The sequence below is a fragment of the Dermochelys coriacea genome, chromosome 2 (assembly GCF_009764565.3).
Source record: "Dermochelys coriacea isolate rDerCor1 chromosome 2, rDerCor1.pri.v4, whole genome shotgun sequence".
Classification (NCBI taxonomy): domain Eukaryota; kingdom Metazoa; phylum Chordata; order Testudines; family Dermochelyidae; genus Dermochelys; species Dermochelys coriacea.
In genome coordinates this window covers 77131913-77155428 of record NC_050069.1, presented here as the reverse complement: position 1 = coordinate 77155428, position 23516 = coordinate 77131913, and the positions used below count along the sequence as shown (strand labels likewise).

Here is a 23516-nt window from a genome sequence, read left to right as displayed (position 1 = left end):
AAAATATTACAGCATTAAAGGCCAGATTATGGCTGACTCTCCATGGACATACCCGGCAGGGGGCGGATGCAAGGGAGTCCACTTTCCTCCCTCTTCAACCCCAGCACAGAAATCAGACATAATGTCAGTCTTCATGTTCACTAAGCACTAAGAGGAGGAATAGCATTGCCCCAGTGCTATGCTCCCCAAAGGATGTGGAGTGAGGTTCATTTGCACCAGCATGAGATGTGACATTCTGGTATGTACTCATTCAGCACAAGCAGAATGCCCCCAAGAACCAGGTACCCTGTCCCCAACGCAGTTTGAAGCTTAAGTATCACAATAACTACTCTAAGATTACATAATTAAAACTAACACACAATCAGAAAATGCAAATTTCAACAGTGCTACAACTATGCTAAATCAGCCATATTAGACATCCTGTATATGTTATGTTAGACATTTAATATAAACAGCAAGTATCAATTTAAATATTCAGTTAGATTAACAAGAATAGCATACATGTGTACTGATAATATGACCAAATTAATATTGCTGCAGGAACAAGCTTTTGAATTTCCTATTTCTCTCAAGTATAACTGCATCCTTCATGCTGCATTAATGTTTTTTTTTTGCATTTAATTTCCCTGATTTTTAGTTATTATAAAAGAAAATGATTTTCAAATGCTAACACTCCACTGCTGCTTTAAGGATTTAAGGCAGTGTAAGCACTTAAACCTCTAAGTCCTTAAGTGAGTATAGATGCTTAACTTGTCTTAAGGAATTAAGGTGGCATAGACATTTAAGCTGCTTTAAATCCTAAAGGCCACCAAGTGCCCATTAACATACTTTGAAAAGGGTTCAGAGTAGCAGCCGTGTTAGTCTGTATTCTCAAAAAGAAAAGGAGTACTTGTGGCACCTTAGAGACTAACAAATTTATTAGAGCATAAGCTTTCGTGAGCTACAGCTCACTTCGATGAAGTGAGCTGTAGCTCACGAAAGCTTATGCTCTAATAAATTTGTTAGTCTCTAAGGTGCCACAAGTACTCCTTTTCTTTTTGAAAAGGGTGTGCACTTCTGGAAAAAAAATATAGACCACATTTCCAGGAGTGGAAACTCTTAGACTTGGCAAAATACAATTCTGTGCACATACAGTATGTAATTTTCAAGTGGGCATAACTTTGTTTATTTTTAGCCAATTTTTTCCCCTCGAAAATAGACCTGGATGCACTCTTGAAGAAGGATTTTTAACAGGTCAAGTTTCAATGTCCTGATGGTATTTTAGTTCTCTGTAGGGAAACAAACTGATGCAATTTTTATTGCACAAAGTATATTTTTACCCTATAACTCAAAAACTGCAGAAGATAATTTCTTCCAAATCTAAGGAAAAAGACCAAAAGCATTTTCAAAAGTTTCTGAGTGAGAAGGTTAAGCACAACCTTCACTATCAGACACCATATCTGATAATTGTTCCCATTTTTTATATCATAATTCTGACTGTTGCAATACTATTAATCTATATTTACAGTCGGGGTTGCTGTATTTTTTGCCATATGACTTGCCTCTCAGTGAGCACTAAGATAAATCTGTTTTTTAAATTTCCATTGCCCTTCCCTTTCCATCCCTTCCATTCTCACTCAAAATGTTATTACCACCATAGCACCCAGACTCCAGCTGTGCATATTCCTCAGGAGGGCAGGTGTATAACTTCCCCATTAGCCAATAAAATGAGACAGTAGGATGGTTATTTGGGTAATAATGTCAGCACTCCCCACAGGACACCATATAAGTCACATTCACAATATGCTAAGTCTACCCAGGAGCAGGGAGTGAGATTCAGAAGTCTATCTTGTAACATGGGACTCCAACATACCAGTGTAGCACACTGTTGGAAGCCACTGAGTCGACTAATTAAAGACAATTTTATAGCCAGACGATTTGTTACCCTTACCCTGCACACACACAAAATAGCCTAGAGGGAGTTGTGGCTCTTTGCAGCTTTTAAAAAAATATCCTCCATCTTTTGCCACATATTGAAATGTAAACTCCTGTGTTTACACGCATATGCTACAATCCATTTTTAATGGATGATTTTTATTATTATTTATTTATTATTTTATTTTATTATTTATTTATTATTATTAATTAATCCATTAATGTTGATTAAAATTATTTTTTGTAAATAACATATGGTGACTGCTCTGAAGGTAACACCTGCTGACACACTGAAAAATAGCTAGAAAAAAAACAAGATGACCTATATAGATCTCTAATAGATCATAAAAGATAATTAATATATGTTATATTATTCAGGAAATAGTTTGGTTTGATTTAGTTTTTCCTTCAATATTTTTTAGTACATTCACCACAAGAAGAGGTTACTTACCTTTCAATAACTTGAGGTTCTTCGAGATTTTTGACTCTATGGATGCTCCATTGTATGGTGTGCACACGTTTGTGTTCTCTCAACCAGAGATTTGGATTAGCAGTATCTGCAGGTCTATGCCTATGGACCACACAGCCTCATGCTTCAGAACGAGGGCACATAGGGAAGAATGGATCCTCTGTTGCACCAGTTCCTTCTCAACTACAGAATTAGAGACTCCATAGTAGAGGAGGAGGGCAGGAGGTGGAGCCCCCAGAGGGACAAAACATCCTGAAGAATTCTAGTTACTGAAAATTATGTACTCTTTCCTTCTTTTTCAAATACGTGTCTCTATGGGAACTCCACAGTAGAAGACTCTCGAGCAATAACTCAACATGGAGATGGGTACGGAGGGGGGTGAATCCAAGATGGTGCAGAGGACAGCAACACCAAAGGTGGCATCAGTGTTGGATGCAGATAGAGTAGTGTAATATTTGGAGAACAGGTGAACTTAAGACCAAGCTGTGGCCCTGTAAATTTCAGTGATGGGAATGTCATTGAGGAGGGTAACTGAAGTGAATTGAGCCCTGATGCAATTTGCTGACACTCTGGGGAGGGTGATCTCATATGATCTCCTAACAGGCTATGATTCAACCTGAAATCCACTCTGATAATGTTTAAAAGGAGATTGATTGTTCTTTCATTCTTTCAGAAAAGGGTATGGACAGCCTAGGGGAAACCCCAAAGCATTTAGTCCTATCCAGATAGAATGGTAGTGCCCTCCAAATATCTACAGTGTGAAGGCTTATTTCGTCTCTGGAAGAGGGAGGTTTGGTGAAGAATACTGGCAGATGGATATCCTTGTTGATATGGAAGTCTGATGAAACTTATGTGATAAACCGAGGATTGGGGCGTAGCATTACCTTGTCACAATAGAAGGTAACATAAGGCAGTGAGCCATGAATGCTCCAGGTTCTTCCCCGCTGATGGGGGCCATCCAAAATCTGAAGGGGAGGGCATGATGTTGGTAAGATTTTGAACCAGCAACAAACCACAGAAAATATTTATGGGAGGAGTGCACAGCAACATGAAAATATGCATATTGAAGGTTGAGAGCAGTAAACCAATCGCATTGACTCAGACAAGGGATTATGGTAGCCAGGATCACCATCCTGAAATGCTGCAAAAGAACGTAGGTAGTCATGTTTTTGAGTTTTAGGATTGCCCTCCAACTGCCCTTTGTTTTGGGAAAAGACAGTTACTTACCTGTATTGTAACCATTGTTCTTCAAGATGTGGGTGGAGACATATTCCACTCAGGTTTGTGCATTCCCAGAGCACCAAATATGGAGAATTTTGCCTAGTAGTACCCATAGGGGTGGTGCTCACGTCCTTCCCATGGGTACATAAGGGCAGCATTGCCCTGACCCCCCTCAGTTCCTTTGCACTGAAATCCCCAGCTGAAGACTCCAATGCAGAGGTATGGAGGATGGGTCGGGGAATACGTGTGCATCCACATCTCAAAAAACAACATTTACAATATCAGTATCAGAGTAGCAGCTGTGTTAGTCTGTAAAAAGAAACAAAAAGAAAAGGAGTACTTGTGGCACCTTAGAGACTAACAAATTTATTTGAGCATAAGCTTTTGTGAGCTACAGCTCACTTCATTCAGTGGAAAAAAGCAGAAAAAGTGTTTTTTCCACTGAATGCATCCGATGAAGTAAGCTGTAGCTCATAAAAGCTTATGCTCAAATAAATTTGTTAGTCTCTAAGGTGCCACAAGTACTCCTTTTCTTTTTATAATATAGGTAAGTAACCGTCTTTTCCCAGGTGACTCACAAGCAGTTCCAGCAGGAGGTGGGTTCAGAGTCTTATTAAATAGTGGGTGTAGGATTGTCTTTCCAAACTTTGCATCCAATATTGATGCTGTAGTGATAGAATAATGTCTAATAAAGGCTGAATCTGTGTAGATGTTGTCCAAATCAAAAATCACTTCCAAGTTACACAAGTAGGTGGCTCTACCTCAAAGTCAGGCTTACTGGTCTATAATTCCCTGGCTCTTCCTTTTTCCCCTTTTAAAGATGGGCACTACGTTAGCCCTTTTCCAATCTTCCGGGATCTCTCCTGTTATCCATGAGTTTGTAAATATTCTTGCCAGTGGCACTGAGATTTCTCCACCTAATTCCTTTAATACCCTGGAGTGAATAACACCAGGCTCCACTAATCCGAATTCATTCAAATTGGTCAGAAGATCTTTTACATGTTATTTACTTATCCTAATCTGCCTCTCTTCCCCTTTAACGTCTATGGTAACTTTGCTAGTCATCTGGTCCCAAGTTATTTTTTGTGAGAAGACTGAAGCAAAGTAAGCTTTGTGCAGCTCTGCCTTTCTATCATCTTCTGTTACCAGCTCACCTTCTCCACTGAGCAGCAGACCCACATCATCCCTGATCTTTCTTTTTTGTCTGACATGTTTGTCTTGTGATACAGCATGGCCAGAGGGCAGCAGGAGAGTGTTAGAAGGAAGCCTTATTCCCAGTAGAGGGAAGAAAGTTTGCTATAGATTAATTAAAGCAACTGAAGCCAATTAGAGCACCTGAAGTCAGTCACCTGATAAAACCCCCCTTCTTCAATCAGACAGCAGAAGAAGTTGAAGCAGAGTGGATTGGTGTTGGAGCAGAGAGCAGTTTAGAAGAAGCAGAAGAGAGTTTGGAGAAGTGCTGCAGTGGGCTAAGAAGACCAAGACCCTAGGTAAAGAAACACCTGGTTTGTGCAGAGGGAGGGCAGAAAGCCCCACAAGCTGAAGGGCAGGAGAGGGAAGTAGCCCAGGGGAAGGAACCACTAGTTCAAGCGGTTTACCGCTATCCCTACGGCCCCTAGGCTGAAACCCGGAGTACAGGGCGGGCCCGGGTCCCTCCCTCTCCACTCCCCTCCTCTAGGACACTAGTGGTCAGTTAATACCCCAGTTCAGGGGAGAGAAATGGTGCCCTGAACCCTCCCCAAGAAGAGAAAGTGTGAGACCCATCCAAGTAGTGCTGGAAATTTGCCACAGTCTGAAGAACCCCTTCTTGTTGTCTCTAATATTTCTTGCCAGCTGTAACTCATTCTTTGCCCAGGCTTTCCTGATTTTTGTCCGTACACTCTCACACCATTCCCTCTATACTTCCTTGGTGACATGCCCCTCCTTCCATTTCCTATCTCTCTCTCTTTTGGTTTTTAGATAGCTAAAAAGCTCCTTGTGCAGCCATATTGGACTCCTGTGGCTCTTATCTTTCCTCTGCAACAGAATAGCTTGATTTTGAGCCTCTAGTATTACATCTTTTAGGAACTGCCAGCCCCCTTTGACTCTTTTTCTTCCTAATTGGTCTTTCCATTGGACTTTGCCTACTATTTCTCTCAGTTGATTGAAATCTGTCTTTCTGAAGTTCAGTGTCTTTGTTTTGCTGTTGTCATGTCCTCCTTTGCATAGGATCTTGAATACTAATATGATAAAAAGAAAAGTAGTACTAGTGGCACCTTAAAGACTAACAAATTTATTTGAGCATAAGCTTTCGTGAGCTACAGCATCATCCGATGAAGCTGAACTGTAGCTCACGAAAGCTTATGCTCAAATAAATTTGTTAGTCTCTAAGGTGCCACTAGTACTCCTTTTCTTTTTGCGAATACAGACTAATACGGCTGCTACTCTGAAACCTCTAATATGACAGTTTCTCTCATTAACTGCATCCATAACCGGGGAGTTGGGACTGGGGTGTAAGAAGAAATATTCCAGTCCACTGACTGGTAGATAATATTTTTGTCTCCCATTTTACAGATAGATGTGAGGATGGCAGCAGGTGTTTGCCACAAATTACGAGCTGCCTCATTAATGGGCAGATAAGAGTGCCTCATTAATGGGCAGTGCTATTTCCTGACGTAGACTGGTGTGAAGAATGTCCATCAAAGAGTGCCGGGACCCTCATATCTCCTCTGTCAAGATTTGAAGAGATACTGTAAGTCTCTTCATTAGGTACTGAAATTACCTAAAATTGTCTGCATAGGATGGTGGTAATCGCATCAATGCCTTATCCAGAGAGGAAAAAAATGTATGGGAAAAAGGTATCTCCTCCTTGTGAGGTGGCAGTGGAAGCTCCTGATCTTCCTTCCATACCAGGGAAACATGCAGCACTGGTGACTATGAGTGCAGTGCTGGTGATTGTTGAGATGACTGGGGAACTTCCAAATGTGGTCTCTTGAGGGCAGGAGCCCTACACTATTGGTCACCTTAGGTTGTCCAGGGATCCCAAAAGTCCCACTGAAGAGGTGGGTAGGAGAAGGGAATTCATATTCAATGGGCATGTGGCAGCTTCTGAAGTCCTTGTCAGGGTACGCTTCCGAGGCATCAGAGAAAAAGCCACTGAAGACTTCTGATCCCCAGTATTGTCCCAATTCCAAAGGAGGCATCGGTGCCGGAAATGCTACGGGAGGTTGCAGCATATAGACTGATGGATGGGTAAGTACCAAGTGTTGAACACTTGCTGGAACCTGAAGAGAGGAGGTGACTGGCGGGCACAGAGATACTGTGGTAAACTCTCAGGTAAAGGGGTGACACTAGTTCCTCCAAAATGAAGAAGTCTTCTTGTGAGAGAAACCTAACGTTTTTAGGAAAGCTTTTATAAATTATAGCCTAGACTAGGGGCGGTACTGGAGAACTAGTTGTGGGGACAGGAAGGGAGTTGCAGCTGGTGCCAAAGGAGTTGTCAAAGTGGGATCTCTGTGCTCCAGGCATATATGATCCGAAGTATCATAGGAGGAGCAGAGGTAAGAGAGGGCTCCATATGCGTCCGAGTAACAGACAGTATCATTGCCTTAGACTTTCTCACATCCTTGATTTTGACGAGTCTCAGTGCTATCCTGAGAGATCTGTTTAGATGGTACCAATGGCCCAGTGCTGATGCCTGACAGAGCCTCAGAGGTACCCATTCTGGGACATGAGGTCTTCTCAGAAATAGTTCTAAAGAAGTGACTTGTATCTTTTTCTTCTCTCAGTAGAGGGAGACTTTCTTTTCTTGGCATGTTTTACCTCCAAAGAAGCCCTGGGAACTGCTGAAATACTCAGGGGCGGTGGGGAAATTCAAACCCGATGGGCCTGAGAGTTCCATGAGGAAGAATTTCATAGATTCATAGATACTAAGGTCAGAAGGGACCATTCTGATCATCTAGTCCGACCTCCTGCACAGCGCAGGCCACAGAATCTCACCCACCCACTCCTATGAAAAACCTCACCCATGTCTGAGCTATTGAAGTCCTTAAATCATGGTTCAAAGACTTCAAGGAGCAGAGAAGCCTCCCTCAAGTCAACCATGCCCCATGCTACAGAGGAAGGCGAAAAACCTCCAGGGCCTCTCCAATCTGCCCTGGAGGAAAATTCCTTCCCGACCCCAAATATGGCAATCAGCTAAACCCTGAGCATATGGGCAAGATTCATCAGCCAGATACCCAGGAAAGAATTTTCTATAGTAACTCAGATCCCATCCATCTAATATCCCATTTCAGGGGATTTGGCCTATTTACCCTGAATATTTAAAGATCAATTACTTACCAAAATCCCATTATCCCATCATACCATCTCCTCCATAAACTTATCGAGTAGAATCTTAAAGCCAGATAGATCTGTTGTCCCCACTGCTTCCCTTGGAAGGCTATTCCAAAACTTCACTCCTCTGATGGTTAAAAACCTTTGTCTGATTTCAAGTCTAAACTTCCTGGTGGCCAGTTTATACCCATTTGTTCTTGTGTCCACATTGGTGCTGAGCTGAAATAATTCCTCTCCCTCTCCTGTATTTATCCCTCTGATATATTTATAGAGAGCAATCCTATCTCCCCTCAACCTTCTTTTAGTTAGGCTAAACAAGCCAAGCTCCTTAAGTCGCCTTTCATAGGACAAGTTTTCCATTCCTCGGATCATCCTAGTAGCCCTTCTCTGTACCTGCTCCAGTTTGAATTCATCCTTTTTAAACATGGGACACCAGAACTGCACACAGTATTCTAGGTGAGGTCTCACCAGTGCCTTGTATAACGGTACTAAAACCTCCTTATCCCTACTGGAAATGCCTCTCCTGATGCATCCCAAAACCGCATTAGCTTTTTTCACAGCCATATCACATTGGCAGCTCATAGTCATCCTATGATCAACCAATACTCCAAGTTCCTTCTCCTCTTCCATTACTTCTAATTGATTCGTCCCCAACTTATAACTAAAATTCTTGTTATTAATCCCTAAATGCATAACCTTACACTTTTCACTATTAAATTTCATCCTATTACTATTACTCCAGTTTACAAGGTAATCCAGATCCTCCTGTATAATATCCCGATCCTTCTCCGAATTGGCAATACCTCCCAGCTTTGTATCATCTGCAAACTTTATTAGCACACTCCCACTTTTTGTGCCAAGGTCAGTAATAAAAAGATTAAATAAGATTGGTCCCAAAACCGATCCCTGAGGAACTCCACTGGTAACCTCCCTCCAACCTGACAGTTCGCCTTTCAGTAGGACCCGTTGCAGTCTCCCCTTTAACCAATTCCTTATCCACCTTTTGATGTTCATATTGATCCCCATCTTCTGCAATTTAACTAATAATTCCCCATGTGGCACGGTATCAAATGCCTTACTGAAATCTAGGTAAATTAGATCCACTGCATTTCCTTTATCTAAAAAATCTGTTACTTTTTCAAAACAGGAGATTAGGTTGGTTTGGCACGATCTACCTTTTGTAAAACCATGTTGTATTTTGTCCCATTTACCATTGACTTGAATGTCCTTAACTAATTTCTCCTTCAAAACTTTTTCCAGGACCTTGCATACTACAGATGTCAAACTAACTGGCCTGTAGTTACCTGGATCACTTTTTTTTCCTTTCTTAAAAATAGGAACTATATTAGCAATTCTCCAATCATTCGGTACTATTCCTGAGTTTACAGATTCATTAAAAATTCTTGCTAATGGGCTTGCAATTTCAGGTGCCAATTCCTTTAATATTCTTGGATGAAGATTATCTGGGCCCCCCAATATAGTCCCATTAAGCTGTTTCAGTTTCGCTTCTACCTCAGATATGGTAATATCTACCTCTATATCCTCCTTCCCATTTGTCATGCTACCATTATCCCCAAGATCCTCTTTAGCCTTATTAAAGCCTGAGGCAAAGTATTTGTTTAGATATTGGGCCATGCCTAGATTATCTTTAACCTCCACTCCATCCTCAGTGTTAAGCGGCCCCACTTCTTCCTTTTTAGTTTTCTTCTTATTTATATGGCTATAGAACCTTTTACTATTGGTTTTAATTCCCTTTGCAAGGTCCAACACTACTCGACTTTTAGCCTGTCTCACTTGATCCCTACATGTTCTGACCTCAATTAGGTAGCTTTCCTTGCTGATCCCTCCCATCTTCCACTCCCTGTATGCTTTCTGCTTCTTCTTAATCACCTCTCTAAGATGCTTGCTCATCCAGCTTGGTCTACAACTCCTTCCTATGAATTTTTTCCCCTTTCTTGGGATACAGGCTTCCGATAGCTTCTGCAGTTTTGATTTAAAGTAATCCCAGGCCTCCTCTACCTTTAGATCCATAAGTTCTTCAGTCCAATCCACTTCCCTAACTAATTTCCTTAATTTTTGAAAGTCAGCCCTTTTGAAATCAAAAACCCTAGTTGCAGATTTATTTTTGTTAATCCTTCCATTTAGTTTGAACTGAATTAGCTCATGATCACTTGAGCCAAGATTATCCCCTACAACCATTTCTTCTATGAGGTCCTCGCTACTCACCAAAATTAAATCTAAAATGGCATCCCCTCTAGTCGGTTCAGCAACTACTTGATGAAGGAATCCATCAGCTATCGCATCTAGGAAAATCTGAGCCCTATTATTATTACTAGCACTGGTCCTCCAGTCTATATCTGGGAAGTTAAAGTCTCCCATGATCATGCAGTTTCCATTAGTATTTACTTGATTAAAGACATTAAAAAGGGCTTTATCCATATCCAAATTAGATCCCGGAGGTCTATAGCACACCCCAAGCACTATCGTAGGAGAGGCTTTACTAGTTTTCTTCCCCAATGGAATTTTTGCCCAGACAGACTCTGTCTTATCCATTGCATCACTTCTTATTTCTTTACATTCTACCTCATCATTGATATACAATGCTACTCCACCCCCTTTACCTTTGTTTCTGTCTTTCCTAAACAGCACATACCCTTCAATACCTGTAGTCCAGTCATGACTACTATTCCACCATGTTTCTGTTATCCCTATAATATCTGGTTTCACTTCCTGCACCAGTAGCTCTAGTTCCTCCATTTTGTTACATAGACTCCTCGCATTGGTGTATAATCATCTTAATTTTTGCTGTTTGGACTCGCTCACAGTTTGTACCCTATTAGGCACAGTCATTCTACAGCCAGTATAACCTATTAGACTAGTATCCACACCGCCCTCACTCCTTATATACATTCTCCTACCCACGGCTGTATCCATTCTTACTTCATCTTCTTCCCTCTCAATGCTAAAATCTGGCGTGGAGATTTTCTGGACATCTCCCATCCATCTCCCCCCAATTCCTAGTTTAAAGCTCTCTTTACCAGTTGTGCCAGCCTAGATCCTAGAAGTCTATTTCCTTCCCTACTCAGATGAAGTCCATCCCAAGAGAAATGACCTCTGTCTGTGAATGCCTCCCAATGGCCATACATCCCAAAGCCCTCCTTATAGCACCACTGCCTAAGCCATCTGTTGACAGTCATAATCTTGTCAGATCTTTGTTGCCCTTCTCTAAGAACAGGAAGGATCCCGCTAAAGATCACCTGAGCCTCAATTTCCTTAAGTGTCTTCCCCAGCCTAGCATAGTCTCCCTTAATACTTTCCAGCGAGAATCTAGCTGTATCATTTGTTCCCACATGAAGGATAATTAGGGGATTCTTTCCCGCTCCCTTGAGGATCCTTTTCAACCTCAGGTCTACATCCCGTATCTTAGCACCCGGAAGACAGCACACCCTTCTATTCTCAGGATCAGCTCTAGTTACAGGCCTGTCTATTCTTCTCAATAAAGAGTTCCCGATCACATAGACCTGCCTTTTCCTGGTGACAGTGCTATTCTCCAGTCTCTCCCCTGTTCCCTCTGGCTGCAAGTTCTTTCCATTCCTATTTTCCCTTACAATCTTCTTCAACCCATCCTGTATCCTCCTGGGGCTCATATTTGGTGTAGTCTCCCTTGACTCTTCCCCTTTTTCTATAGGACTAGCCTCTCTTCTCTTCTTCCTTACCCTTCCACCTTCAACAAGTACCTGCTGAGCCCCTTCTTCATTTTCCTACTCTGCAAACCTGTTCCTAAGCTCTATTTCTCCTTCACTAGCCCGTCTTTTTCTCTGCCTGGTTCTTTGAGTCACATGTTTCCACTGACCACTTTCCTCATCCAGTCTCTCCTCAAAATTCCCCAGCCCTGCTTCCATCTGTGAGTCTGAGCTTTTCCCTTCAGATACCTCATATCTTTGCTCCATCATCTGCTCAAACCCCTTCCTAAACTCAACCAGACTTTCCACCTGCATCTCCAAACCTCGGATCTTTTCCTCCATCAGCTCTATCAGACGGCATTTCATGAAGAAAAAACTCTTACCTGTTCCTCCCTCCAAGATCATGTACATACCACAGCTTCCACATCCAGTCATCCTCAATGTGTCTTCCACTACAAGAGTCACTCCCACAGCTGCCTCTGTATCTGTCATCTCCTTCCCACCTAAATCCTGTTAATCTGGGAAACACAAGCCACAGCAAAAAGACCACCCCCCCCCCCAGCAAAAGCAAACCCCAAACAAGCACCACAATCCAAACTCCCCTTGCAAACTCCCACTCAAACTCCCCTGTTTAGAGCTCTGTTTGCTAGCTCCTGTGCCACTGCCTGACTGGCTGGCTACCTTTATAGGGCCCCTAGTCAGAAGCCCCACCCCCTAGGCAGGGCTCAGCTGCTCTCTCAGCACAAAGCCCCACCCCCTAATCAGGCTCAGCTGCTCTCCCAGCACAAAACCCCTACACACACACACACACACACACAAATACAAATACTAAAAATACAAAACCAAGTACAACTACCTTCTCCTCCAACAGAACTCCCACTCAAACTCCCCTGTTTAGAGCTCTGTTTGCTGGCTCCTGTGCCGCTGCAGCTGTCTGTCAGCTCAGCTCCCTTTGCAAGACCTGCTCTTACACTCCATACAGACTTTGCACTTGGGATGGGACATGAGAGTCTCTGAGGCACCAGGGACAGATATAATGCCCATTGCTCCAGGGACAAAACATTTTTCAAATCTGACAGTCTTTGAATCCTGGGGCCTTGGGCATACAACAGATATAAGGCTGAGAGGGCCAAGGAATCAGTCCTGGAGATTGGGGAAAAGAAAAAAGGTAGACCCTCTCCCCAAGGCATAAATTTGTGCCAAATAACTTAATAATAAGTTAAAAAAATAAAAGAAATAAAATGAATAATGGAAGAATGACTAAGTACTTTCTAGGAAGCAGCAAACATGCAGATGCTCTGTCTCGAGCTGCAGGCAGCTGAAAAGGAACTGGAGGGGTGGCAGATCTGCTTCAACCTATCTGCCTCGCTCTGAATCAGCAGGCCATGAGGTGCACAGGTGCAAACACTGCTAATTCAAATCTCCAATTGACAGCACACCCGTGTATACACATCCTACAATGGAGCACCCATAGAAGAATGATATTGAAGAACCACGGTGATATTTTATTTCTGTAATATGCACTGCTGACATACATTATTCTGCATAAGCTTTCATTAGTAATGCTAGCTGATGAAGCATCATATCATGATTTGGCATTAAAATTGGTTGAATTTTTCCAATGGAACTTTTTATCATTCAAAATGCCTTTTATCATCACCGAAACTTACTTCTGGACATATACACGTACATACAGGAAATTTTGAAATTATTTGTTCTCTTTCAGCTTTGTAATGAAACAAATTTCAAAATCACAGAATTTATAGTGAAATGGAAATTTCAGTTCCTGCACAGCTCTACTTGGTATTTTTAATGTCAGTAATTTCCATCCTGTACTTTTGGGGGGAAAGAGAAAGCCCTGCCACTATGGAAAGCAATTTGTTTCAAACAAAGCATATTTGTATATATTTGGGGAGGTCTACTTCAATTTTTGGGGAAAAACTGATATTTGTAAATGCAAGTTTAAAAGCTATCATAAAGAAATATCCATCTATTATTAATCACCCTAGTATCACACACCATTGTAATTAATTAATAGAATAGAACACCTTCTAGAAATTATTGTTCATTAAGGATTTTAACAGAAATAGACAGTGATGTCCATTGCTATCCTTTGAAAGAAAACATAAAATAGCAGTATATCTCTGGATGCTATGTGTAACAGAATTTATTCCAGATTATTACTTTCATATGTAATCAAGTTTGTTTGATAGGTATATGAATCTGCATTTTAGAAGCACATGATTACAGTTCATCCAATAGCTAGACCTAAATGTGAGACTAGATTTAAGGTTGGGAAAGGACAGGGAGGGAGTTTGGTTATTCAGGAATTCTTTCTCCAGCTTCAAAAAACAGAATAATCCTACTTGTAATTATTTTAATTGATAGGATACTAATCATGTAAGTACTGTAGCAGGTAATAATACAATCTTAACTGTATTTGTGCTAGAGCTAAAAGAATAGCATGCCAAGGGATCCTCTTGAAGAGTAGTTTTTGGAAATCTCTTTTCAAATATGATCCCAGTGTCTGTGACGGGATCCTCAGCTTTCTATGCATTTATACCAGACACATCAGTATTGAATGTAAGTGTATATGTTAGTATACATTTTGGGAAAGCACACTGTTTTGTATCTGCAAAATGTAAGGTTTAAAGACACTATCACAGCACTTAGATCTTAAGATCTTTGGGGCAGGTACTGCCTTTTTGTTCTGTTTTTGTACAGCCCTCTTACAAAGGGGTCCTGGTCCTTGACTAGGGCTCGTAGGCGTTATAGTAATACACATAAATTAATATAATAACCATCGACCTGGTATGTGTCTCATGGAGTCCCACCAGGATCGGTTCTTGGCCCTACATTATATAATATTTTTAACAATGACCTGGAAGAAAACGTAAAATTATCACGGATAAAAAATTGAAGTTGACATAAAAAATTGGGGGAGTAGTAAATAATGAAGTGGACAGGTCACTAACAGAGTGATTTGGATTGCTTGATAAGCTGAGTATATGCAAAAATATATGTTTTAATAAGGTTAAATGTAAATGTATACATCTAGGAAGAAAGAATGTAGGCCTTACAGAATGGGGGAAGGACTCTATCCTGGGAAGCAGTGACTCTGAAAAAATTTGAGGATTGTGGTAGATAATCAGCTGAACATGAGCTCCTAGTGTGACACTAAGGCCAAAAAGGCTAATGCAACCTTTGGATCCATAAACAGGGGAATCTTGAGTAGACATAGAGAAGTTTTTTTTACCTCTGTACTGGGCATTGATATGACCACTGCTGAAATACTGTGTCCAGATCTGGAATCCACAATTCAAGAAGGATGTTGATAAATTGGAGATTTCAGAGAAGAGTCTTGAGAATGAATAAAAGACTAGAAAACATGCCTTATAGTAACAGGGACAGAGCAAGAGGGTGAATCCCCAGGGTTAGGCTGAAGAGGGGCAAGCCTGAATATTGGTTATTTGGTATGTTATCCATTTCACACTGCACTGAACCCAAATAAATGCCTGGTATTTGGGGGTTTAGTGCAGTTTCCCATTAAAGTTAACAGTTAATGAAGTTGCAAAACTTCTACTTTTAAATCTACCTCTGTATCTATGTTCATTCTCCTGTGTGTTCTGATCAACACAGGCTTTGTAGAAACAAACAAAACCAAGTTTTGAAAAAAATAATGGGCCTTATTCTCTACAACACTGTACCAATGCAAAGTGAGCATAAAGCACTACTGCCACTATTGTGAGTGGAGTGATTTGATATTTCACATTCACATGTATTACTTTGCACAAGCATAAATACCTGCAGTGTGCAAAGGCAGGAGAGAAACAGGTCCAATGTTAACTAAAATGTTTTATACATTGTTTTGGTAATATCTGAATGAAAAAAAAAATCTTACTTCAATTTAAACAGTCCCCTGTAGTGTTTGCAATTAAAATACTGTACAGTATCACTGTGCTAGTACATCAAAGCTGGAAAATGAAACTAAGTAAAAATGACTATAGAAGCGATTCGTCTATTTTCAATGCCTAATCTGAGTGAACTGCAAAAACGAAACAAGCGATATAGTGGTTAAGTGTACAATAAAGTAAATTTTTAAAATTATGTCAAATTTTAATAATCTAAGATTGTTTTGAAGATAAAAATATTAATCAATCAGTGTTCTTAGAACCATGCAAGTATTTTTAGTATCAGTTGTATGCAAAGCACAAACAGAAATTAAATGTTGTCAATGACAAAAAAAGAAACAACTTAATTTTTCTTTATCTTAGATAGAAAAACTAAAATGTGAAAATAATTCTTCAATATAGAATTTAGGGAATTTTACAGTAACTGATTTCTCGTAAGAGTTTTGTAGCAAAAGCAACTGTATTTTCTAAACTTCTGCTTCACTAGGCCCTGATTTTGCAATTAACTCTACACAGGCTCAGGGGGTCCATCTGCTTGGTGCCAAATACAGCATCAGTGCTCTAGTCAAATTTCATATAGAAGATGCCATTATGGATTATCTGTTGCCTTCCCATTTATAAAGTGATAAAAGATTTAGTGTATTCATTGCTTTGCAGAACAGAGGTCAGGAAAATGGAACAGGAAACACTTAACACATTAAACATACATGTAAAATTAGCACTGCAGCATCAAATTAATAACTGTATACTTATCCTAAAGGAAGTCATTTAGGAATGTCAGGACCAGATCCTACAGTCCTAACACAGAAAAATAGCACTGGACGTCAATAGGGGATGTTACTTGCATATTGCCAAGAAGATTGTGCTCTTATATACTGAAAATTTAATAAAATTGTGCTTAAGTATTTAAAAGAAGTCAGTAACTAACCAGATTTAAGTGATATTTACTGTTTTACTTCTGTTAAACAAAACAGTTCTAATGGTACCCACCTTCATATCTTCCAAATTTTTCTGTCTAGTCCATAGTAATTCTCCATATGTTTTTTCCTCATGCTGTATTCTCTTCTCATATTTTTCTAATTCGTTCTGGAGGTAATCAGTTATCATCTGATTTTTCTCCTGCTTACAGCTAACAGCACTAAAATTTTCCCTTTAAAAGAAAAAAGTTCTTAATAAAAATTAAAATATTATAAACTGATTTTTAGTCTTACCTTATATAGTTTAATATTTAATTTTACTGTAGACAAAAAGACAGACAAATCTCACATATGTTAAGATCCATTTGAAAAACCATATAGAACCATATGATAGATATAACATGTTCTTTTGAACAACCTCACATGTACTCTGCCCACTAATCCATCTCCATCTGACTACTACGTTAGGCCACCTTTAGAGGTTTCTAAAATGTACTTGTTATAATTTTCATTTTCCTCAGAGGTCCATATACGAGTACTCATGTTACTAATGGAGCCACATTTTTCACACAAAAGGGTATGAAAAATAAAATATAGCAAAGTAGGAGTCCGATAGATAATATAGTATTTGATCATGTAATTAAAGACTGTCATAATGCATATACACAAGGGGATGAATAAAGGTTGCACAGGAAACCTTAAGTCTGGCATTTCCTAACTTTTCAGTGCTTTACTTTGTAACCTAAATGTTGTTTTAAAATAGCTTTTTGTGGGGAGGTGTGGGTAATGCAATTTCCTTCATTTTTTTTAAAAAAAGCAAACTGAAACGCACAAAAATTCCTTCATGTATAATCATGGTGATCTCACATGTGTCATCAGCAGTACTGGAAACTTTACATCCACTGCACAGACCTCTACCACTTACTAACTGCATATCTAGTAGCAGTAGTAGAACTAGACACTAGCGAGGAATGAGACACATACTTTGCCAGTGGGATTTACAGCTATCTGCTGAAAGCATAGAAATGCTGAGATTCAGAAATCCTGGGTTCAATTCCAAGGTTTGGAAGAAAGTATGTTCTATTGGTTACAGACCCTTCTGCACTGCTTCTCCCCCGCTTGCCCCTGTCACTAGTATGTGCCCCTTAATCTGTCCCTCTGCTCCTATTTTCTTCTCCTTATGTCCCAGGCACATTATGTAGGCAGTTAGCACAGGGAAGGGAAAGGTTCCAGCATGATTAAGTATGCACACTCCCAGTTCCCTTAGGACCCCAGGTGTTGGCTATCTCCCACTAATCCAATCAAACTTGCCCCTCTCTATCCCCAGTGAAACAAGAGGAGCTTGGTGCAGTTGGCAATGTGCCAGTTCTTGCTTAGAATTGCTAGTTCTATGCATTTTCTATAGGGTTTTTGTTTTTCCCAGGGAGAGTGAAAAGCAGTAAGGTTTTTCAGAATGGTTCACCATTTTTATTGGGTTGCCTTGATTGGCTTTAGGTGGGACTGTGTTTTCCTTAATTAGTGTGTTAGCATAGGGATTTGTGGTAGTCTTTTCAGTTACACAGCTGCCGCTACTCTGGACAATTTTTCATTTTATAGTACTGTTTTAGTACTATATAGGTCAAAATTTCTATTTTATTCTTGTAGTTTATGTTTAGGCTTTTGCCTTTTTTTTAATTTTTTTTTTGCAGTTAAACAGTAATAAGTGGAAGAGGAGATCAGATAAAAGTGTGAGAGAGTAAGCTAGAAAGTAAGCAATAGCCATGAGTGAAGGCAGCAGCAGGAACCCCATGTCTCCAGTTTCTCCACCAAGCTAGGCAGGAATCAGCACTTGGAATCAAGGGCTGTTGCCTCCAGCTGCTTCCTTCAAGTGTGCACGGTTTCTTCACAGAAACAGTAACTCCCATATCATGGGACTGCTGATGAACAGACTAAAAATCTATTGAGGTATTTGAATGATCTTTTGTCATTGGGTCTAAGAGACTGAGTCAGACTCAAACAGGAAAGTTTCTTACATGCTACTTGCCTTAATTTTCTCAACATCTACACTAATCCTCCGATGAAGTGAGCTGTAGTTCATGAAAGCTTATGCTCAAATAAATTTGTTAGTCTCTAAGGTGCCACAAGTACTCCTTTTCTTTTTGCGAATACAGACTAACAAGGGTGCTACTCTGAAACTAATCCTCACAGATGAGTTGATCTCTCTCCTCATAGATGGGGTCAGTTCAAGCATTTTGAAGAGGATACTGGGAACCTTGGGTTTACCCATCTTGCAATCTACCAGAAGAGTTCTTCTAAAGTTGTATAACAAACAATCACTTAAACCAATCACCACCCAAAACTAAAATATGTAATCCAAATATATACGCATATTTAACATTTAATTAGGCATACCACCCAAAAAATAGTAGGAACTGGCTCCAGGGAAAGCCTTCTTTAAGATACGTACATAAAATGCCAACTGCTGGGACAGATTATTAGAGACATTAATAGAATAAAATAAATGAACAGATAAGAAATATTCCTTTCTTCTGCATACTCACCACTAATCCTCACTAAGGGGAAATAACAATGAGCAAGAAGTAGCAAGCAATGAGAAAGAACCTTTCCCTTTTCTTTCTCCCTCCTTCCCCCCCCCCCTTTTTTTTTAAACAAAGGCTATGTGCTCCAATGACCATAGATGCCGTAGGTGCACTATCCTAGTTTTCCAGCAATTCACATGGGGAATTCCACTTGTGCTGTGTGGTCTCTGTGCAGAGGAGAATGGTAAAAATTAGATGGGGAACAAGCAACTTCAATCATCTGGATCCAAGTCTTGGAAGTGGAGTGACTTCAGATCTTTAAGAGTGACATGGGATATCTGAGAAGCAGAGGCTCAAGAAATAGTCAAAGTATTCTTTACAGAATTTCAAAATCAATGGTCGGTTTAAAGAGTAGGAATTGGAAAAATTTTGAGGAATTCCTCAGCAAAAGGAGTGCTGAACTCAAGAACTATTCAGAACCAGAGAGTTACTGGAAGTGACCAAAACAAACAAACAAACAAACATTACAACCTTTCACTACCAACTTCAGTTGCTCTTAAAGATTCTTGGCCAAAACCAAGGAATAGAGTTTGGGATACAGCATCCCACTGCATGAAACTGATCAAATGGATGTCAGTATCAATCGCTGGATGTGAGATGCTGAGCACTGATCCTCTGTATTTTTGGAGTCCACTAGACTGGAGGTCAGAACACTAGGTTCAGCTGAATCATTCTTCTTGAATCAAGGTTTGGAAGAAGCCAATCCCAGGCAGTTGGGAATGTGTAGCACCTGCAAATGGAAGTGAACGTGACTAGAAGAAGGGAGCTAAAGTGTGTGGAGGCAAGAAACTCTTTTTTCATGACTTCCCCATCCTGTAAGTAACTTTGCAATTCAACAGCACACAGCTATTTTCTCTTTGACATTGCACAGCAGGCTCACCTTTATCCTGGAGAAGAGTAAGCCTGCTGTGCAATCATCATATATGGCCCTCCAAGGCTTGCGTGGCCTAGAAGGCTACAGGTATTTTCAGCTGGATAGGGCCCTTGGAGACTATTTTCAGGACTCATCAGTCACAGTAAGTGCAAGTCCACATTTCTTGAAACAGAGAAAAACCAGAACACAAGAAATCCTCCATTAATTAAAGATGCAACTGACCATGGATTTTATTAGATTTTGGAAAATAGTCCTGATGCCTGAAATACCATTTACCAGGCAGACAATTTATCATGAACGTCTTCTACAAATGCACAAAACCCACAAAGTATAATCAAACAAAAATACTTTCAAATTATTGATAAAAACTGCATTATATTTACTATAAATAATAGTGTACAGATAACATAAAAGCTACGTTTTAAAAAACTTTGATAGGAATGGAAATTCTTACCTCAATTCTATGAGGGATTTCTCTGTAGTTTCAATTTGTCTTTGCTTTGTCTCTGCTAATTCATTTAATTCATGAATTCTGTTTTGAAAATTTTCAATAATGTGAGTGGTTTCATCTAGCCGACGGGAAACATCTGAATATTTTTCCTGGAAACAAAGAAGAAAGTGTGTGTGTGTGTGTGTGTGTGTGTGTATATAGTGTATAAAGTAGGGAGGGCTAGATTTCTAGATACTGTATTTTAAGTGCACAATTGTGGGCAACGATGCATGAAACCGCATACCTGAAGAGACAGAACTATTTTCAGAAGTGATGTTGAAGCACTTAGTGCAATTGAAATAATTTTGTTTCTTTAAGGGCAAAATTTTACACGTCTAAGTTATTGTTCCTCAACTTGTTGCACAACCTTGCTATTAATATTTGTATCCTCACAACTGCATATTGAATAATACCTTCTTCATTAACTGACACACCCCTTCTTAATCTGTACTCTCATATACATAACAGCTTCTAATAATTCTGTTGTCCTCTTCAAACAAACAATGGCTTGCATACGCAAAATAATCAATAGCAGGTGAAAGATGAACAAAACTTTTCACACATGGCCCAATTCTGTGCCCACTGATTTCAATGGATGCAGAATCAGGATCCTAGGTAGCAACTTTCACCTTAGCTTATCAAAATACTAACAAATGTTAATGGAGTCTTGCGACATCTCCATGAAGTTTGGTAGAAAATATTCTCCCAATTTTACACATTAGGAAACTAAGACACAAAAAGTTAAAAGCACAATGTGTGCCTTAAAATAGGCAACTACTCCACACTGAGGCATGTATCAAAGAGTCCTGATTTTCAGGGGCACTGAGCAATTGTAGCTTCTAATGGCTTCGGTGGGAGCTGTATGTGCTCAGTACCTTTGGATATCAGTATATTTATTTAATTGTGTAAAAATACAGGTGCCTTTAGACATAGGTCAAAACTTTCAGACAAGAACTATTTGTAGGGCACTTGTTCTATATTACAGGCAGTGGGACAACTGAGAATAAAAAATAAAAATCCTGAACTACAGTCCTCTTTTCTAATCCATAGATACATTGCCTCTCAAATGCATACTGAGACCAAATTATTTAAACTTAAAATAGGAACCATTTTTCACAAAATACTTGTAATTCACCATAGATATTAAAGTATGTCTTGATTTTCATATCTCCATTGTATCCAAGCAGTATGGCAAGGACTATTTGACTTTTAGTTACACAGTTGGTGAAGAATCAGGTGAAATGCAATGGCCCCTTCTCATTTCACAGGTGACAACCAGATGGATGAAGAAAATTAAAAAAGGTTCATGACGCAAGCAAACAATACCCACAGTATAACCAGGACTGCAATTTCCCCAGAACCAATACACCAAAAGAAGAGAGCTATAGAATAACAATAAGCAGGTGGGAGGCTGGAGCTACTTTAACAGAAACCCATTTTACATGTAGGGAAAAATTACAAAGAGTAGCTCTAGTAATCCATACTAATGGACTCTAAATAGCAATAAGAAAAGGAGGACTTGTGGCACCTTAGAGACTAACAAATTTATTTGAGCATAAACTTTCGTGAGCTACAGCTCACTTCAGCTCAACAATGCATCCGATGAAGTGAGCTGTAGCTCACGAAAGTTTATGCTCAAATAAATTTGTTAGTCTCTAAGGTGCCACAAGTACTCCTTTTCTTTTTGTGGATACAGACTAACATGGCTGCTACTCTGAAACCTGTCTAAATAGCAATGTAAATAAGATGAATTTAAGGAGGAGGAAACATACCTCTTGATCACACACAGACACACACACACACAGGCGGCAGGTTTGTATAATTTTTTGGTGGTGCACAGAACCTGCCCCTGCCCAGACTCTGCCCCTCCCAAACTCCACCCCCTACCTTCCCAGGCTCTGGGAGGGAGTTTGGGTGGGGAAGGAGGTCTGGGGTGCAGGCCCTAGGCTGGGGCAGGGGACTGTGGTGCAGGCTCTGAGAGGGAGTTTGGGGATGGGAGGGGGTGCAGGGGTGAGGGCTGTGGCTGCAGATGAGGGGTTTGGGGTGTGGGAGGGGCTCAGGGTGACGGTTGGTGTGTAAGGGGTAAGGGCTCTGTCTGGGGGCTGGGAATGAGGCACTTGGGGTGTGGGAGGGGCTCAGGGTGAGAGTAGGAGTGTGGGGGTGAGGGCTCTGTCTGGGGCTTGGGGTGTTAGAGAGGCTCAGGGCTGGGGCCGAGGGTTGGAGTGCAGGGGGATGAGGACTCTGACTGGGACTGGGGATAAGGTGTTGGGGTGCTGGAGGGACTCAGGCAGAGGGTTAGGGTGTGGGGAGGATGAGGGCTCTGGTTGGGGCTGGAGATGAGGGGTTTGTGGTGTTGGAGGGGGCTCAGGGCTGGGGCAGAGGGTTGAGGGCAGTGGGGGGGATGAAAGCTCTGGCTGGGGGTGTGGGCTCTGGGGTGGGACAGGGCTGGGGATGAGTTTGAGGTGCAGGCAGGCTGTTCTGGACAGGGGCAGAGAGGAGGACTCCCCCCAGCCCTTTCCCTGCCAGCAGCAGCGAGCTCTGGGGGAGGAGCCCCCCTTTCCCGCCCCCCCAGCAGCACACTCACCCCCACCTCTGTCACTGCATGTGCTCCTAGGGCCTCTCTCAGGTCCAGGAATCTCCCTCGCTTCCCCCGTGGTGGGTGCCGGGGGTGCTGCGTGCACCTCTTCCCCTGCTGTTGCCCCTGACTGTAGGCTCACTGGGGGGTGAGGGATGGGGCTGCCCCTTGCTCAGCATGGGGCAGGAGCAGTGACTGCTGGTGGGGGGGCCTCCTGTACTGGTGGAGGGTCCTGCAGGAAAACGGAAGGGTTGGAGGTGGAAGGGCAGGCTCAGAGTCAGTCTGCCCTGGCAGTCGGGTTGGGGGGCGTTAAGACCCTGCAACAGTAGTTGATTCAGGGAGACAGCATGGAGCTGCACCTCAGAGGCAGGGATACTCTGCTCCGGTGCGTGGGGGCAGAAAGGGGAAGCCGGGGGACTCTCGTGGGGGGGCAGATGGGGCCGGGGCGACACCCAGCCCCAAATATTGGTGGAGCTGGGCCCCGGGTTCTGAATATTGCTGTTGCCCAGGCACCACGTGGAGATATAACTCACCACCTATGCGCACGCACACAAGCACGCACACAAAGA

At 41.2% G+C, this 23516-nt stretch overlaps 1 protein-coding gene across 1 annotated transcript in view; it reads right to left on the bottom strand.

Moving 5' to 3' along the window:
• Positions 1 to 23516, bottom strand: part of CCDC178 (coiled-coil domain containing 178) — a 371835-nt gene that overhangs the window by 193194 nt on the left and 155125 nt on the right. The window contains exons 16-17 of the mRNA XM_043507112.1: positions 20337 to 20482; positions 16503 to 16662 (exon numbers count right to left, since the gene is read on the bottom strand). Coding sequence (XP_043363047.1) covers positions 16503 to 16662; positions 20337 to 20482 — 306 coding nt within the window. The remainder of the gene's footprint in view (positions 1 to 16502; positions 16663 to 20336; positions 20483 to 23516) is intronic.